The following is a 20,685-nucleotide window of genomic DNA, read 5'->3' on the forward strand; positions in this document are numbered from 1 at the left end:
TTTTTCTTTCCAGACGGGAAGTATTTATCTCTGCTTTTCCCCATCCCTTTCCTTTTTCCCTTATGTCTTTTTCCCTTTTTTTCTCCACAAGCCAGGGTAAATGTGTTTAATTCCCCTTCTGTCTTCCCCTCACCCTTTCCTCATTTTTCTTTTTTTCCTTCTTGTTCTTTTTGCTGTCCTTGTTGTTTTTGTTTTGTTTCCTTTTTTAATCTTTCCTTCTGTTGCACACTGGCAGTCTGTCATGTTCTTTATCCTTTGTGTTGCTCCTACTTGTTTTTTACATGACATCCATACTGGTCCTCAAAAGCACTCAGTAGTTTTTCTCTAAATAGCTAATTAGTTAGAGTTGAAGAGTGAGACCTAATTTAAACACTTGCAGTGTCTTAAAGAATTAAAAAAATAGGAAAAGTCAGGAAGCAGTTTCCCTAAAACATTGATAATGAGAGAACAATTCCAACTAACATTATAAAATGAGAAAAATAAAAGGTTTCCTCAGCCTGACATTCAGTCTAGGCAAGGTAGTTCAGTAGTTCAATCTGCTACGCCAAGCTGTCAGTAGAAATCTTGTAGGCTGGGTCTTACAGATATCCTCTTTTTTGTCCTCTGATCAGTAAATAGCATCCCTCTCTCTGAGTTCCTCTATTTGAAGGAAACAGGGGGAGCAAAATCTTTTTTGTTAGGAAAACACATGTTCATTTCCTAAATTTACCTTGACTCTTGCCAAACCTTTCTCAGAAAATTTTAGAATTCAATTTTTCATTTTAGTTGTACTTTTTTTTTTCTTTAAATCTATATTAATGAGGGCTTCCAGTGTTCTATTTCTGCTGAGCATTTGAATAGGTTCATCACTGTTTTGAAAAGCCTGAGATGGTTTGATTATGGTGATTTGACTCTGGTTCCATAGTAGAGTCTCAAGAGGGTAGCACAGGGAACAGGGAGTTTCAACAATATTCAGATTAAGTCAACACACTACTCATCAGTGTATTTATAGAAGATGGACAAAGAATTGCATGTTCTGTATTGCCTTACATGAGCAATAGACTTAAATTGTCTGTCAAAGCAGCCTATTGTATTTCCTGTCAGCTTGTGAATGTCTTGGATGACCTCAATGACTAAAAATCAAAGCTAGTCCACTCAAATATCATTCTGTCATTGTGTTGCATTGATTTCTTCTTCCCCCCCTCAGATAAGCAAGAATGGGAAGGGAACATTTCTCAGCAGCTGTAGTTACTGGCAGGGTATTGTCACAATGTACTGAAAATCTCTAAGAATAGTGAGTCAATGGAGCCAGAGTATCAATAATGTGACTATCTGTGGCCTCTTTTGTTCCTGGTACTCCCACCATTGCTGGCACTCACTCCCACTCACTGAGGAAAATCCTGACCTTTTCTCAATCTGCATTGTTTGGCTGCTGGAAAATCAAATAGCAATTTTGATGGTTTTATTCTCTAAAGTGCAGTGTTCCAATGAACCTGCAGCTGCCATGAATGAGGGAATTGACACCTGCCTTAACACCATTGTTTCAAAGTTTTCACCACTATATGGGAATTCTTGTTTTTCTTTGCTTCCTTTTTCTTTTTATTCCTTTCTTGCTTATAGGTTCTGGTTCTAGACAAAACATAACTATTCAGTTATTGTTTACCTAACTCAGGGCAATGCTGGATAACAGAATAAAATGTCTTCCCCGTTTCTCTTCCTGCACCTGTGATGGAATTGCTTGCTAAAGGCTGCATAAAATACATCACACAACTGAGCCTCCTATCACTGCTATCTCTGAGTGATTCAAAGACTACAAATGTCACAGCTTCATTGATATGATAATGAAAATGATTTTTTGTTTTTTTTGTTTAAAATTGAAGTTTAGAATCTGAGGAGATGGGTCATTTCCCACACTCCTCATGTACCAGTACCATTTTTTTGAATGTCTTCTGATTGTAGAAATTGGGGTGCACTAACTCTAGAGAAGGATTTTCTAAGCCACTTGCTTTGGAAAACACAACCCAGATCTGTGGAAGGCTGAAGATGCAGTCTTCATATGGCAGTAGTAAGAGACGCTGTGGAGTCTCCATCCTTGGAGATAATAAAAAAAACCCACACTCAACAGGGTCCTGTAAAATCCATTCTAGGTGGCCTTGCTTGACGGGGGCACTTGGACCAGATGATGTCCAGAGCTGCCTTACAGCCTCAACCATTCTGTGAGTTAGTGAAAGAAATATTTATTCAGGTGTGTCAAGAGTTGAGAGGTTAAAGATCTTCTAGAAAAAAGGGAAGGATGCAACAAAGTGCAAATTTCCTTCTTCCTGCTACATGTTTTCTGTGGGGAGGTGGCTTTTATTATATAAATGGAATGGTGTAGTGACATACATAGTGTATGTTTCTGAACCTTGGTTCATTTTGCAATCTTCTTGGTATTTTCCAGATCATATTTTTTAAAAGTATTATTTTTTAGTGATTTGTTAACAATTCTTTATACTTTCAGAATAGCATCTAAAGTATACTGGTATTTAAAATATTTTTTCCTGTTACTATTTTTTATTTAATATGTTTGATAGCATTTGAGGGGGTAGGGTGGTTTGGAAAAATAAGCGTAGTAAAAGGTGTAGTTTACTAAGAGATGGCAACATAATGTTGGGAGTTTTCTTGTAGGAGACAGATGGGAATTGAATTGGAGTGGTAGGTTGCAAATATGAGCTGTTAAGTATATTAGGAAAGTTGTATGGTGACCAATTGCCATTATTAATAGCATCTTTGTTCTGTTGAATCATGATTGTTCCTAAGCATCCTTCAGTGTGCCACTTGTCTCTATTAGCCTTGCTGCCTGATTAAGTGCCAGAACTGTCCTTTGTCAGATGATTAGCTTCATTAATACTGCACTTTCTCTCTGGGTCATAATTTATTATGAGGCCTAACCTGGACTAATACTTCAAAAGTCAAATATGCAGTTTAGTAATCTGAGAGGGTTGCATTCACAGTTTCAAAGCTGGGTGCTCATCAGAACACATCTGTGAATGCATTGCAGTTAAAACAAGATCTGTTCAGTGGTACTAGAGGCTCTAGGGCATGAAAATCAGGTGAATTTTACTGCTCAATATCTTTTTTTTTTTCTGGTAGGGTTTTGTAGACCTCAGAGCATTTATTTTCTGAGTTGATAACCTACAGAAAATGAGGTTAAGCCTAATCTGTTCAAAGACCATCAATTTGAGAAAAGCATTTTTGCTGTGGGAAGGGATCCCATTGTTATTGCAATAAAGGAATTCAGGATCCATGCACTGTTTAAATCTAACCTGAAGACAGTAAACTATTCTGCAATTCTTTCAGCTTGAAAGAGAAGAAATAAACATACCATATTACTCTTTGACCAGGTGAAGGAATTACCTGGCCTGGCCATTTGATTATTCTTGTCTCACAGTAAAAGCACCTCCAAGGACATTCACTGGCTCACTGCTGAAGGATCTCTTATCAACACAGCATTATGAAAGTGGCAGAGGAGTGTTCTTGGCACGTTTCTGCAGCACCTAGATAAATGTCATTCAGCTTCCACATGGAGCATTCAATCCATAAATCTGGGCTAAGAGAACATCTCTTTGTAAAAATCGTGTTTAAAATGGGGAAATCATGCCACGCATAACCAAAAGATTGATTCATTTTTAGGTTAGGAGGCTGTGAGTAACAAATTGTTGTGGTATAAACTTGTCAGAGCAAGCACCTAGAGATGAAAGTGCTTGCAGTGATCTCTGTGTAAAGATAACAGCAGTGGAATAGGTTTGTGTTTACAGAGTAGCGGAGCATTGCCTGGACTTTGAAGAAGTTTCAAACATTCAGTTTCTGGGGTTAACTCATTTTTCTCAGGAGACCCTGGTTTTCATTAGCACAGTGGACATGAATAATTGGTGACTAGCAGTAAACTTGCATATATCTTTATGGGAAAACAGACAAACAAACAAAAAGCCCTAAAACAAACAAGCCACTCTGCTACTAAATATGCTATTACAGCTGCCTGGGGTGGAAAAGCAGAAGTTTGAACAGTTTAAGAGGCATTTTTGTCTCTTTCCTTTTCCCTGCAATATATCACATATTCTTGTTTGAACAATTTGAAAAAGGTGATTTTTTTCTCTTTTTCCTTTCCCTTGCTAAATGCCACATTATTCTTTGAACCCATTTGCATTTGGAAGTTTTAGCAGAGATGATTAAACAGAAGCTGCTATTTATGTGTAATATTTTATATGATGTTCCTGGAGAAGTTTGTAATATAACGTCAGACTGAATATTTATCTTCTACCAACAAAATGTATCTTTCTTCTCTCATCTTCTGTGTACTGCATGAGGCTGGAAGGAAACAAAACTCATATAATAAACAACTTACAGTCAGCACAGAAAGAACTGTTGCTTGTGGGGAAAAATAAAATTTTTAACAGCTTTAGCATCATGTATTACCAAAAGCATGCATTTCCTTCCCATGCTGTTCCTTTTAGACGAGTGTCTTAACTATTCAAGTATTACTTTCAGCCAAAGGATGAAGCTGACAGCATTATTTGGGATAGATAGCAATAGAATTCTAGAAAGTTTATTGTAGCAAATACTCATATATATTAGTGACAGAAGTTTCTACTTGTACCATTGTGTTGTTTGTTTTTATTTTTTTTCCTCAAGATCCTCTGAACTCAGAATATGCTCCTTCAAGTGTGCAGTACCTCTTTATAATTCTGTAGTAACTTTGCAAACTAGTATTTTTTTAAGAGTATATTGTATCTTTGAAACTGGAAAACATTCTGGTAGTAAAGGTATGTTTAAAATAATATTGAGGTTTTAAGAACAAAAGATACATTTGTATCAAAAAGATTTATCTTGTCTTGGATCTTTGGACAGGTGGAGGGAGGAAATGCAAAGTAAATTAATTATGCCATGCATTTCTCTTCTAGCTTGTCTATACCTGCCACTCAAATTTAGCTGAATCCATTAATGTTATTAATTGCTATACATTTCAGAAGGGAATTTAATATCCTTTTTTATTTAAGAAGTGTAGAGACTTTTATTGCAAACTAAAAAGCTGCATTGAATGAACTTTATTTTAGTATAAGCATTCTGCACCCTTTTTCCATGTATGCCCTTCAGTTCTAGTTGAGGTTGATTTTATTTTGCCAAGCAAAGAAAGCTGTCCTTTATTTTTCAGGGATGATGCCTAATAGATCTTTTTGAGCAAATGCCTACAAATTGTAGTCTGAAATAATTTTTCTCTTTCAACCTATATAAAATACATCAGAACTTTACCTTTATTTGTCCAGTTTCATTCAGTATCAAGATTGTACTTATAACTTAGATAGAGAACTCAAGGCCTAAAATAAATAATCTCCCTCTATAAAGATTTGATATTAAAGAATTGAAAAAGAATTTCATGTATGGCTGAACAAATATATGTGTGGGTTTTTGTTTTTTTCTTTTTCCACTGGAGGAAAAATAGATAACAATTTGTGACAGGTAAATAGTTGCAAGTTAGAAAAGGCATAAGGCATAGCAGGGGCTGCCAATGGAGAACTATTTTTGGGGTTCAGAAGGTTTCACTTCCTCAAGAGATTTGAGGAGAAGCATATAATGTTATTTCAAGTTATTTTCTACTGTAGAAGAGTTTTCTGATGACAAAACCATCAGATGACATGTTTGTGGATTTTTATACCTATATGAAATTAAAAATTAGAATGGGGTGTTTCAGATCCTACTGCAATATGTTCTTTTCCAGGAGAAAAGAAACCACAGGATAGGTTAATTGAACTGGGGATATAGACCCTGGCTATGAAGGGGACCTGTAGAGCTTCAAAATGTCTTGATGCAATTAAAAAAAAAAAAAATTCCTGCCTGTGTTTGAAGTATTATTAGTAATTTACAATAAACCATAACTGAAACATTAATCAATAATATTACATTATTTTTTTAAATAATTCTAATGAAGTACTTTCCTTTTCTCTGGCAGATGAACGGGAAGATGTTCAAAAGAAAACTTTCACAAAATGGATAAATGCACAGTTTGCTAAGGTAATATATTTATTTACTTATTGATGAAAATAGCTTGTGTATATTAAAAAAAAACAACAAAGAAACCTGATATTCCTACAGTGAAGCTTAGTTTTCAATATAACAGTCCCAAGTCTAAGATATTGCTGAAGGCAGTTGATAGATTTATTAGAAAAAGTGCTCAAGCTTTATTTGTTTGACTTCAGCAGTGATTGAAATGTAGGAAGCCATCCTTTTCTTAAGGTGTTCTCTGCCTCAATTTACTTCACTTTTTCTCAAACTAGTGATGCACCTGTATTACTCTTTGTTGGATTTCTCTGTTTGGTTTCTAATGTACAAAGGAGCTTCCTCTCTTAGACTTGTCTGTTCTTGTTTCTAATTGCAACTGCATCTTTAATAAAACTGGATGGATTGGAGAAGAGCAAGGTCAGAGATAAGAGGTGTAATCCAGTTAAAAAATTATGAAAGTAAATTTTAACATGTTTTGATATAGTTATTTTTGAGAATGGTAGATCATAAATGGAGTGAGGAAAAATAAGACCAAACAGCTAATTTATTTAAAGCATGCTCTCCTAGCAGCGTATAATGATTTTATCTTTAATACTCAGGAAAAATTCTGCCTGAGCTATTAATTTGCTGAAACTTTTTTTTTTTTTTTTTTTTTTTTTTTTAATCCTGGAGAATAATGACTTAAATTTATTTGCCAGTAATAATAAAACAAATCAGTCCTATCATTTGTCATTTTACTAGGCAATAGACAGCAATGAAATAGTAGCTGTGGTGTATCTTCTCTTAAGTCTGGTTTTTGATTGTGTCCCATCTGATTCTACTCATTAAAAAAAGGGGAGTAAGATAATCTGAATACAACCATCATAATGTTGAAGAACCTGCCTAGCAGTGTTTTAGATCATTAGGGAGTCTCATAGGCTTTTTCTGTGGTCTAGAGCATTTTCTAATACTGATTCAAGTGACTTAGTACACATTTGTGCTCAGCATCTTTACAGCAGAAATGTCCAGCAATTTGGACTGGATCAGGATGAAATACTGTCTTGAAGAATGATGAATTATGAGACAACTCTGAAGTGTTATGTTTAGGACAGCAGTAAAATATATGCATACAGAATAGTGGGGGGAGAGATAGCTGGGCTGGCAATAATGAAGCAAATGAAAGCTCTGGGAGCCGTGTTGAATCACAAATAAAATGAATCCACAACATGGTACTATTGAAGAAAAAAAGGCAACTTTAATATCTTTGTGATAATGGAAGGGCTTCATAGAGGGTGAAAGATGTAATTATTTTATTTTTCCTGGAAAAGTGAGATTTTAGCTCGAATAATTTGAAATCTTGCTTTTCCATGTATTAATAAGTAGCCACAGCAACCATCATCTGATATAGCCTAATTTGAAATGTATTACCTGTTAGGCCTTTTTATGGTCACAGAAATAGTTGTGGAAAATGAAGAGTAACTGTTTTGCTTCTTCTAAAGAAAATGTAATACTGCTAGAGCACTGTTTTCTCAGAAATGATTGTTTTATGGAATAGCAAAACTGCAATTACTGAGGAAACTTGGACCAAGTCTGCAGAAGAATAACAAGAATTATGAAAGGTTTAGAAAATATCTATCAACACATGCTTACAATATTAGGTTTGACTCATTCATCTGAATGATCTAGAGGCCTTTCCTCCAATTCTAATTTTATTAAGTGTAGTTTAATGGTGTTTAGGTACTTTTTCCTTGAGTTTTCTAACAATATTTTTAATTGCATGTGCAAATGCATTTGTAAACATATATTTGTAAAAGTATTAATCTCTCTCTACTTCATTTGGGCTCTGAGAAAAACCCCCTAAACATTATGATTTAAGGTTTTGTTTTTTTTTTTTTTTTGCCTGAAGCATGACCTGGGTTTTTTGGACAGGATGTTCTTATTTCAGCTATCAAAAAAATATTGATCTTTAAATCTTGAAGAAATTACTTCTTTCTGGGGTTTTTAGGACAGAAATTCAGAAGTTCCTGCTGTATAGTCCCAGGACAGTGTTTCTCCCTCTTCTAACAGCTCAGAGAGGAGGCCTTCAATACATGAGGGTGGATTTCCATGTAAAAACTAGTTTATCCCTTTTCTCCTGACTTGTTTGCAGTGGTTCAAATCCATCTCTGTTTCTAGCTGTGGAATCGATTGCAGTTAGCAGGCTACTGCTTCTTAGTGATTTCTCATCATTGTTAGCTTTGCAAAAGTGCTAAATGAATTACTTTCATTGCAGAATTGCTTTTTATTCAGTCCTATGTAGTTCTAGGGGTGCTGTCTTGAGTAGATTAGCCTACAGGGTTGGAATTAAGACAGAGAACTTCATGACATCATCCATTTCTCTTATTTGTGAAAAGTGAAACCCAGGTCACTAATTAACTGTAAAATATTTTGGTTTAAATGAAATTATGTTAGGTAATTCTCTCTCATCCACCACTTTCCATATGCAAACCCCCCCATTTTTATATAGTCAAAATAAAACCCACTTCTAAATATTCTAAATCTTTATTTTTGTTGGGTGTATAGTGTATTTCCCCCCAAAGAGTAGCATTATTTTCCTAAAAGTTCAGTGTCTAGAGTACCTCTGTCTCAGTGCGTTTATTCTTGGACCGAGCTTTCAAAACACTCAGATTTGCAATTTGTTTCACATTACTTGTGATGTAAATACAAATAATGCTTTTAAATATGAGAAATAAAGAATTGCAAAAAAAAATTTTCTAATTTTTGTGCCATCAGCATAAGTTGAGAACCCACGTATAATTTTTAGCTGTGGGGGAGGAGAGTTGTCCTTCCTCTGGCCATGCCCACTGTGACATTTCAGTTGGATCATTTGGAGCTGCATTTCTCAGATGCCTCAAGTTTAGCAGTGAAGTCTGATACCTCTTAGCTGTGGAGTCGAATCCCTACCATGAAATCCATAACAAACTTTCAGCCACACCATCTCAACAGTTTTCTGTCTGAGATGTGCAGAACCTAAAACCTCTGGAGTGTTACCAAGAAGTCTGTGGAAGGGCATCTAGGAAAAGATGGCAGAAATGTCACTAATATTTTAATTGCTATGAGTGGGGCTGTGTCTCTCTTCAGGCTTTTTTAGCAAGTTGGGTAGGGTGCTCTAAATCAAAACAGTGGGGAAAATAAATTTTGCAGGTCCCTCATACAGTTGCTCAAAAGGTTTCTCTCTAATTCTTACTTCTTTTGCTAGCCAGAAAATGAATTATGCAGAAAATCTGGGTCTTGAAAATTACAGTATTTGACTCATCTATAAGAAAATCAAAGTTTCAGTAGGAAGGGCCAAAAGCTGGCTTTCAGTGTTTGTGAGATAAAATAGTACATTTAAAGTATAAGAGAAATGGAAGAAGGTAATCCAAGAGACCTCTCTTTTCCCTTTTGCAATCATAGACATGGGGTGTGACTTTCTTGAGTGAACCTTCTTGGTTTACCATCTAAATGGCACGCAGTAAGTTAAAGCTTAAAGCATTTTTAAAAATGTGGAACACAATAATTTAATATCATTTTATTCAGAAAGAATATTTTTTTTTACCTCAGATGAAGTTTATTTATAAAATAATGAAGTTCTGCAGGGTGCACATAATGATATTAAAGGAAAGTATTATAACCTAGTTTTTAATAATAGAACTGTAATTAGAGCTCCCACTAGAGATTTGTCTGGTCCTGGCTATGACAGTTTTTTCTCAGATACCAACTTTTAAAATTTGGTATAACTGAAATCCTGAACTATGTGTTTTGGGAGAATGCAAATCTGTCCCAGTCCTGCAAGTGTGACAGCTCTCAGCTGAGACTTGGGAACAGACACAACAATTGCCTCTACCCCATTATAAATGATTTCATGTTGCTTCACATTTTGTCTCATTCATTGCATAACAGGTTTCAAAACAAAAATTGCTTCTGAAGATGGGAATATTCTTTACTTGCATACAGGAAAGAACTTGTGTATGACAGTTTCATTTAAAATATATGTGGCTAGTAAATAACAGTCAGCAAAATTAAATATGCCTCTTGCTAATGAAATTATTTAGAATAGCAATTAAATTGTTCAGTCAAGTGTTATATGCAGGGATAAAGGGAACACACAAGAGGGCATTGCTCACAGGTTTAGTCAAACTGCACAGCAGTTAAAACAATTTAATTACCTAGGGTGTTTATGTGGCTTATATCATGGCAGGTGTGGCGATGGTCTCAGTTATTTTCACCTTCTTGAGCTCATGGACAAGCTGAAATACACATTATTCAAGACTCTTTAGTGGTCTCTTGTTATTGTGGGTGAAGTGCCTTCTGCACATCAGCCACCAGGAATGAGTGACACACATGCACGGTTTGCTGGTCTTGTGAGGAAGTGTGTCAAACAGCTGAGGCCCAGAGAGACAGCCCTGCCATAAGGCTGACATCCAGTAGAGGAATTTTCAGTGCTGCATTTGCTGACACACATGCTCAGTTTTCCATGATATCACTCACAATGACTTCAAATTAAAATAAATTTTAAAAGTGACTCACAGAAAGGTGATTTCTGTGTGCAGACTCTGGGATGGAAGTAACTGGGTGAAGTTCTGTGGAGAAGACAAGAATAGTCTCATTTGTCAACTTTTTTTAAGATTCTGGTTCAATGGAAATGTTTTTACCCTGTGAATAATCTTTCTTTAGCCATATTTCTGGACAAGAATTAATAACCAAGTAGAGGAGCTGAAGGGAGGGATGGAATTTGGCAACAAATCACAAAAACACTGATTAAAATGTTCAATATTAGCTCTCTCCAAACTGCTTTCTTGACAGCTAACCTATATGTCAAATTAAGAGATCTGCTTAGATGAGTGGATGACTGGTAGGAAAATTAGAATTAAATCCTATACTCTGAGATTCTGATCAGTGTGCTCAAGCTGCACTGATGTCTGCTGGTGTGTTTTATTTTCTGGAATCAGAACAGTAGTTGCATATTCATGTCTATGAGACCAGAAAAGATCCCTTGTTTTTCCAGGTGATGAAAGCTATCAGTAAGGTGTGCTGGTGCTGTAGAATTTCAGGTTTAGAACTGAGTTCCAGAGGGTGCATCAGTATTGGCTTTGCAGAACAAATCTTCGTGTCATTGTAGAGAAGTTCAGAGAAGTTTGTTTGGATAGCTGTGGTGCTTTAGCTGTTTACAGAAAACTTAGTGACTGCACAAATGCCCTGTTGGAAAAAAAAAGATAAATACAAGTTTGCTGAGCTCCAGGTTGCCATTAGATTATTGGAGTTCTGCTGAATTTCACCAGAAAGAAATTTGTGCTCTGTTTATCTAAGGAGCACTAATCTGGAGATACATGCAACGGAGGATCAGGTATCACATTTAATAACATTGTTTTTAGGGCTAACAAAAGATGGACTGTTTGTAAAATTTTGAAATTGCATCTGTGCTAAAACCTCTATCAGTTCTTTAAAGTTCACACATTAAAGATGAGTATGGTAGCTGTTAGCTCAGTTCATTAATTAAACATGAAAAATACCTTGTGAGCAGCCTCAGAATTTTGTTTTTCTTTTGAAGGAAAACTCTCAGAAAACCTGATAGACTTAAAATTGTATAATTTGTGATAAATCTAAAAAAAAAAAAATTGTTGGTAGTATTTGTTTTTTGTTAGAGACTATGATGGATATTTATTCATCCTAAGTACCTAATTACCCTGTTTGATGTCTGTTGCCAGCCTTTCTAAGTGCTACAGTAAAAGTGATGAGAAAGAACAGCTTCCTAATGTGGAAGCCCAATTATTTGCTGCAGCATGGCAAATAACCAGAGCGCTCATGGAAATTTAATAGTTCTTAATTTTGAGTTGCAGCTCTGCATGATCAACACCACCCTTGGGACACATCCTGTTTTAAAATCCCAGAATTTCTTGTGCCAATAACCTTTTTATAATACATCTTGCAAGGACACACCAAAGGCCCATTATTTCCATTCTCCATCATTAAAGAAAAAGCTTTTGAAACCAAATGATGTTTAAACCTAGTGTAGAAAACAAATTTGCATTGCTAAGTGTTAAAAAGTTTTTTTTTTTTCTGGATATCTCCAGAACGCTTAAGGAAGTATCAGGCAATACACATACTCAGAATAATTTACATTGATCTATATCTATATCATAACCCATTAGTTCTATATTCTGCATATTTTCTTATGATGCAGTAAAAAATCAAATTGCTATCTAAATATTTATTATTTTTCAATTAAATTACCTTTGGAACAAAAATTTACTAAAAATTATTTTCACTGTACTTTTTAAGATAATATAAATGGCAATACTGCTACATATTTTACTTAGAAGTTCATTCTGAAACTTGTGCTATCTATTAATATATTTTTATAGCTTTTTTAATTTGACCAAATAATTTGTCATGAACAACACATTACTAAGAAGAGAAACAGGCACAGTTTAAAGACAGCAAAGATCCTCATTGAATTTTGCACATAGCAACTGCTTGCAAGCTTTCAGTTTTACTAACTTATTGACTTTTATAATTTGTTTAAAAAACAATCTTTTAGCTTATTAGTGGTAAAATACCTAGAAAGTATCTCCCTAAATAATCAGTTTATTATTTATAAATATTTAATTTTGCCCAGTGTAGAGGCCTGAGTACTGGAGATAGAGATTTTCTGCTACCACTTCCTGCGAGAGCAAGGAGCACTAGCAGGTGTGGGGTGTCACAATGCAGCATGACAAAACCAAAATGGTGTTTAAGAGGGAGGATTTATCGTTTTTTCTGGTTCTTGGTAACATCAGAAGCCCAGGGCTCATGACCCACTGTGGCTGTCACAGCTGGAGATGCTTTGCAAATTGTTGGTAGAGAAAAGAACTCTTTTACTAAAAAGCTAGAAAGGAGAAAAATAGGTTTTGGTTTGGCTTCAAAGTCACGAAGATGGACGTTCGACATTAAAAAAAAGCAATTCAAAATATCTTTATATTGGTTGCGGATGCTTTTTAGGGCATTATTTAAATTAATGTTCAGACAGAGAAGATTTTTTTTCTGTGTGCCTGAAGGGAAGGGATTTTCTAAAATTTCTCCTCTAGAACATTCTTCCATTAACAGGAGACTTTACAACTTTGGCTGTTGCAGGGTTTTTTTCTCCCCCCCCCAAAATGTCTAAATGATTGCAGTTTAACAAGACAGCTTTTGGAGAGCAGACTAATTTTCACTTTGATGATAAGTGAAACTCCCCCTTCCACCTCATTATCTGCAAATCTTTTGGTGGAGCTGAGGCTGCTGGCTGTGTATCTCAAAAGACCTTTTTCTTGCAAGTGAGGCTGCCTTCTGTCTGCTCCCATGACTGTACAAGCACTGACATGTTTCCTCTGCTTTGCCTTAGTGGGCATAAATTCAAAACTAGCTACAGTTCAGGAGCAGCTTCTCCATGGGGAAAATGGGCTCTTTCTCTAGCAGAACTATGCCCATCTCCAATCCCATTCCCTAGCTCTGGTGCCACAGACATCCTTTCCCTGAGCGCAGCAGCCCTTGCAGGAAATCCCCATTAAAGAGAGAGAATTAAATCTGTCACTACTGCAGTAGGACCACAAAAGATTGTGAAGATATTCTCAGTATCTTTTGGCTTTTTGCATCTGCAAAGATTATGTTACTTCTCCAAATTAAATTTTAAGGCTTAAAATGTTGTCCACAAAAATGACTCCCCTTCTAACACCTGTGCACGTGTATTATCTGAAACAATGACCATCTGCATGACAAAACCCTTTCACCATTAGAAATGTCTGAGTACAGACTACGTTTTAAAGACTTCTAAGATGATGCAGCATTGTATAATGAAATCTGAAATTTCTGAGTGAATTAGTAAAATTAGGGGAACTAAAATATATGCATTTTTATTATGTTAAAACTTTTTGGCTTTTTGTTCCTCTTTTTATGGACTCTTGTAGAATTGCAAGTGCTTCCCTGAAATGTGTCAGATGTGCCAAGTGAGCAAAGTAATCACCACTGCTGGCAATAGAGGGCACTAGACTTTCATTTGTAATATGTTTTACCAAGGGAAAAAATAATCAAGTTAAGTCTATTGAGACCTTTCATCTTTTCCTCCTCACATTTGGCCTTGCACCTCCTAGATTTCTATTCAAACTGTCATCCTTTTTTGTTACAGTTTAGTTAAAAATACATTAATCTAAATAAAATTTTTCATATGAAGTTATTATTTTATCTGTATCTTGAGAGAGGAATAGGAACAAGCTAAATATAGCTCTACAATATTGGTCTCAGTGGTGCATATGTCAGCTTGTGAATTTGTAAACATTTACAAATTTGCATGATTGTTGCTGGCAGTAGACATCATCATTTCCGTGCTCAGAATTCATTACTATTACATCTAATCATCTTCAGAATCTCCAAAGCAAAACTCTCCATGCAGACAAATAAGACTTTAGTGGATTCACATTATATTTTGGAAGTTCAAAAATAAAATCAGGAGAAAGAAACAATTTTTGAGCGATTGTCCACATTTGTCTGAATGTTAGGGAAACTTAGTGATGCTGAAGCAAATAATATTGACCATTTTCCCTAACTGAAAAAGATTAATCACGTCTCTCAGGATCAATGTAGGGAGTAGAAGAGCAGGTGCAAGCTTGTACATTTAGGACTGGTGGATCTCTCTCCCCTGATCTTTCTGCATCACATAAACAGATCCAGCATTTGTCTTTGTGTCAGTGCCACATCCTGTTAGTCAGTGAAGCTGAGAGCAAGGGAGAAACTTGTCACCAGCCCAGCTCCTCACCTGCACCCCTGGGGTAGGACCTGCAGTGGCTCCTGCCCTCCCCTGATGCTCTGTACCCTCCCTAAACCCCCTCTGCCTGAGACAGTGGGTGCAATTTGTGCCTCTCACACATATATCCTTTCTTACAGTCTGTCTTTGACAGCAGGAGGTTTGGCAATTCCTCCCATGTGTTTAAATGCATAAAACATTTTTTTAAAGTATGCCTTAGGGGTAATAAAACTGCCAGGCAACCCAAAACTAAGAAAACTCTTCAAACCACAAAGTATTTAGATTTGGGGCAGACCACATCAGTGTTACAGATTGAATTTTGGGTATTGATGTATCAGTTTTGGTGATGATGAGATGACCCACCCTAGTCCAGTGGGCAGTTGTATTTTTGTGTATTACTTTTTTAATTAAGGTTTGAGGTATATGTATTGTACATATACATATACAATACAAAGACTTTCAGTTCCTTCAAAGGGTCTGCTGATGGATGTGATATTACAACAGGATCAAATGCAACTTCTATTGATGTTAATTTCTTTAAACCATTGCCTATATTTTACTTGTCATGAAGAAGGAACATTATGAAAGATGATGTTACTAAGAAACAATAATCTTATTTTTAAGTGCTTGCAAATAACTGTGTATGTAGAGGACCTTTCATATTTGCCTTTTACATAGGAAGTGGCTCCATCAGATTTTAGGAATGTTTCTGGACCAACAGTTCAAGAATATCTGTTATTTTTATTGCTGCTTTCCTCCACCATTTCTCTGACCTTATGTTTGGGAGTTCTGAAGGGAAAAAAAACCTGTCACCCTGCACATGATAGCTGCAGGTATTTATCAACAGCAGTGGCAAAATTGACATAGACACCCTATTTGTTTTTTGCTCAGAGAATTATTAAAGCAGCTTTATTATTATTAAAGTAATTTTTTAAAAGTCCTTTTTCCCCTGCTCTGGTACATCTTTTTTCCCCTGTGTTTTTGTATCCCAGTCTTATTAAATATTGATGTTCATATCAATGACTTTGCTGTACGTCCACTTTTTTCAATGATGTACATGACAGGTGTTATTGCACAGGATAGCCATTTTTCTCTTCTATTTGCTTTTCGCTCTGTCTTTGATTGATTTGTCAGTTTAAGCCCATCACATTTAAATCCTGCCAATATTAGTGTGAGAGCATATATTGCTGACTTAAAAACAGGATGCTTTTTGTATGCCCAAGTACTTGGTGTTGGTTCTATTGAAACTATGATTTTATGGGAAAAGGATGAATCAAGTAATTTCTTCTGTTCAGTCTGGTACAGTATTAAACATATATAAAAATAAGTTCATATAAAATATACATATATGTGTGTGTGTGTTTACTCTATATCCTAAACTATTGGTAACAATAATATCCTTTGCATTAAAATAAAACCCCAGCAAGCAAACCCTGACATGACTTTATGAGAATAGTAATAATGAATTGTAATAAGTTGTAATTCCACTTGGAATTCTATTGAAAGTTGTAAGTATTGACTAAGACACAAGGAAGCACTGTTCTAAAAACATATTAAATGAGACTGTTCTCTTTTTTTAATTTTTTTTGGCCTATTCTTTGGCTTCAGGATGAAACAATCTATGAGGCTGTGTCTGTGCATGAAAGAAGCAATGAATGTTATTTTATCTAATAACTGAGTCCTGAATTTATAAAAAAAATATATATTATGGCAATTTTCAAATGTGTCACTTTTTTTTCCTTTTCTCTGTAGTCAACAATCATATGAAAATTGGCATTTTAAGTCAAGAACTGGTTTTCTTTGGGGAAAAAAATCATCTAAAGGCCCATTTGGCATTTTGTACAAGGAACTCAGGCATGAGACATATAATGCAATCAGGTGTAAGCAACACAGTTTATCACCACAGGTAGAAACAGGGTTCCATTACAGGATTGTATTCCATTACTGCATGAAATATTAAAAATCCCTACTTAGAAAGATGAAAGGTTATCTTGCCACCCTCATAGCAATGACTAAAGTACTGAGGAAGTTCAGGCAAAATGCACTGAAAATATCTCAATCACCTTCTCACAGAATTGCTGTGTTTGCATAAGATATAAAACTTAAAGGGAGCCATTCTTAAGGCAGCTGGTCAGACTGCACAGGGCGAGGAAAGGCAAGTCTTGATTCAGCTATGGGCAATACACAGGGCTTGTAGACAGCAAGGTTTTCTATAATTCTGACAAATATGCATTAAAGTGGTGTCCTTGTAGAACAAATCAAGACAAATGATAATATGTAAGGTCAGAAACAGGAGCTACGCTGAAAAGAAGATGAGGAAGGAACTCGAAGAAGGGAATGCACCTGTCAAGGTGAATCACAATCTCCTTACATAAGGTTATCAAATATGCTGTTTACCATCTCATCTCATGCTTTTGAATAGTTAAGCAGCATCCAAACAGTTCATTCTCATATTTTTTCCTATGGGAAAGAACCCAGTACCTGTTTCTTTTGACATTTTTTTGATATTTTAATATCTACTTAAATAAGCAAGCATTTGAGTTGGGTCTATGCAGTCTGTACTGATTATTCAGTTATTCACTCAGGATAATTTAGTGTTTGTATTGTCACCTATTTCTGTGAAAGAAATTATAGGATCACTAAGGCTGGAAAAGCCCAACTTTTGGTCTTTTTTACACCACCATGTAATCTAGACCATATACTTAGTACCACATCCAGTCATTTCCTGAACACTTCCAGGGATGGTGACTCCACCACTTCCTTGGGCAGTTTGTTACAATGCTTGACAGCTCATTCAGTGAAAAAAGTTCCAGAGAGCAATAAGGTCTTTTCTCCAGGATGAACATGCACAACTCCCCCAGACCCTTCCTCAGCTCTGTTGCCCTTCTCCGGGCTCCAATACCTCAATGTCTTTCTTGTAGTGAGGGGCCCAGAACTGTACATAGCACTTGAGAAGGGGCCTCACCAGTGTCAAGTACAGAGGGGCCATCACTGCCCTGGTCTTGCTGCCCACACTATTTTTGATACAGAAAATGTCAGGTATTAGTTTAGTATACTATATTAAGAGAGTATACTATATTATATCCTATAGTGTACCATATGTATATTTACTCAAGTATACCATATTAAAAGAGTAAAGTTTAAGTGATGCATCTCCTAGCAGCAGTTAGAGCTGAAGAATATGCTTATGAAGTGAGGATTATATGGAAACATGGAAAACAGGAAAAAATGTCCCTACAAAGTTGCAATTAAAGCAATCAGTGAAGCATTTTTTCCCCTAGGTCACAAGCACTAAATAAGTCAGGGATCTAGATGATAGCTGGCTGCTAGATGATCAGGTTGTAAAGGGTGTGTGTTGCAGGCCAATAAAATGCTGCACCTTTAACTACTTTGCAGAGAAACTGATGGATTAATTGGATAATAACTAATAAAAGCCATCTGGAGCTACACTATCCTTTATCACATTGAGCAATATTCGAGTTTTTGTCCTATATCTTACTAGTAATGTCTTAATCATACAAAACATCCATCTTGACTGCGTTCATAGCCATGAAAACACAAATCACGCTGGCACACTGATGTGCTGACCTGCTACCACAGATCCCCACAGCATGTTCAGCCACCAGGGACAGTGAGCAGTCAGGGCTTCAGGGTCTCCCATGGGGCCCAAGAGAATGGGATGAGCGTGCTGGTGGGGTGGTGTTTGGGGAATTAGTGATCCCAAGGTCTTTGCAAGCCAGACCAGGCTCTGCATACCAATATTTCACTTTGGAGGCTGTCTCCACCCATGTTCTCGTCTCCAAATGACCTGCCACATCTAGTCTTAATTGTGATGATGGCTGGTCTAGGGATGCCATGGATCTCTCAATTAAATATTTCCTCTTTCATCTTTTTTTTGGTCAAGTTGTCATTGGTTTTCACCAGACAGTGTGTTTCTGAAATAAACAGATCACCTTAAACGCCAAGAGCAGTTTTTGTTTTGTCCCTTGCCATCAAGCTCTGGTTTGCACAATTGTCTGGGGCAAAGTGGAAGTGGAAAGGGAAGGCTGTGCATGCTCTCCAAAGGGGCATTCATGGAAATTTAGGGAATGGCTTACTAATAAATTATTTTTTCCTGTATTCCTTACTGCCAGAGAACTTAGAAAGCCTTCTGCACTAATTCCTTCCTTCACACAGTGTGATTCTGAGCATCTCTCTTGATTTTAGTGGCACTAGAAGTCACCTCTTATAATAGAAATAATATTGCAGTAAGCAATGGTTCAGAAGAGACTTAACTATAAACTTTAAGCCATCACTTGTTTAGTACTCTGTGCTTTCAACCTTGTATCCAGAGGAGGATGCTAATATTGGTAATACTTTAAACTACTTTGTCTATTTCTCTTTCTGCCAGAAATGGTTCAAATTACTAGACATGGGGATCCATCTGATATAACAGAGGAGAGTCAGTACAGTTTTCAAAGTCATGCCTCATAATTGTACTGCTTCTTCAAAAGAATCTCTATGAATACATAAGTATGACTGAAACACAAAAAAGTGTATATCTGTAAATATTTTTTTTTTCAAAAAGACAAAATTAAAAAGATCTTATGTTTCACAAAGCTGCTGTAAGAAAAGGACAGAAATGAGGTCATTTTACACAACAGAGGGAAGCTAGCAGTGGGGTTGAATGCAAATTTCTATTGAGCTGATGATTATCAGGTAAAGGTATGTGGCAAAACTACTGATGGTTCAGAACCATTTGGGTCAGACAGAAACAACCAAAAGCTTGAAGAGGGATTTCATTATATTGGATGGCAAGGTGATTGAATGACATTTGATATTTAATATTTGTTTGCATGAAGAAAAACCACTTAAATATGTAAAACTTGTATTACTTCTTCCTTTGTGCATTTTATATGCCCTGAATGAGACTTCACCACGCAGAGCTGTTTAGAGTGACTGTCATATATATCTCCGTGAAGTTTAAAAAATGTTGGTTTTTTTTTTTTTTTTTTTTTTGGATTTAGATTAGATCAGCCAGAAATCTAAGCCCATACTGAATTTTCTGAGCATTAAGGAACAGAAGCTTTCTTGGGAAATTTCTAATCATGGAAATTAGGGCATTATTTAGAAGCACTGTGCCATTTTATACTTGTGCTATCCTTACACTCTTTTCTTAAGGAGAATAGGCCACTATCAGAGTTGTATGAACCTAGAAGAGCCCTTGGTTTGCCCAGAATAGCAATTCTTATTTTACTCTCTTATAATAATTTCATGCTAATTATGCATTAGAATATTCAAGATTATTTTTTTCCAGGAAATGACAATCACTTCCCATGGTGAGATATTAATGGCACCACATTTAGCATAACATAAAAATGGCCCTCATAGGCACAGAAATAGTAATCCAAAAGCTGGAGGCTGTGTTGAGACTCCATCTGTGACAGAGGGATGAACACACCGACCCAGCACACTTTTGGGCAGTGAGGGAATTCGGTGTGTTAGGAGGGAGGGGAGCCCAGAGGACAGATACATTTATCTCTACAAAATGTCCAGCTACCAAGTGGCTGGGCCCGCAACTGGTGTGTGGTGATTTATCTCCTTCCACTGGCCCAGCCCCAAAGCCATTTGCATGCCACCTCATTTCTGGCAATCTCCCCACTCTCTGATATCCAACCCAAATATGTAGGAAAGCCATTGTCTCCTTCAGAGAAATGGAAGATGGATAAAGTGTATAAACTTTGACTAAATATGCCCAAATGCTTCATAAAAATCCATCAGTGGAAGGAAAAACTAAGAGTGATTGCAGGGAGTAAAGTTAAACCATAAAAGCAGAAATCAGAAGCTGGGATGGTGAAGTTTCCTTTTAGAAATTAATTTTCTCATTTTCGCATAAAAATCCTATGTTGAATGTGATTTAAAGAAAAAAAAAAGGT

General features: G+C 36.2%; 1 protein-coding gene across 10 annotated transcripts in view; it reads left to right on the forward strand.

Moving 5' to 3' along the window:
• DMD (dystrophin) overlaps nucleotides 1–20,685 on the forward strand; it is a 1,043,904-nt gene that overhangs the window by 169,629 nt on the left and 853,590 nt on the right. For all 10 annotated transcript variants that reach the window (XM_063182212.1, XM_063182260.1, XM_063182196.1 and 7 more), the window contains exon 2: nucleotides 5,966–6,027. In XM_063182212.1, the coding sequence (XP_063038282.1) occupies nucleotides 5,966–6,027 (62 nt within the window). The remainder of the gene's footprint in view (nucleotides 1–5,965; nucleotides 6,028–20,685) is intronic.

The sequence above is a fragment of the Melospiza melodia genome, chromosome 2 (genome assembly GCF_035770615.1).
Source record: "Melospiza melodia melodia isolate bMelMel2 chromosome 2, bMelMel2.pri, whole genome shotgun sequence".
NCBI lineage: Eukaryota > Metazoa > Chordata > Aves > Passeriformes > Passerellidae > Melospiza > Melospiza melodia.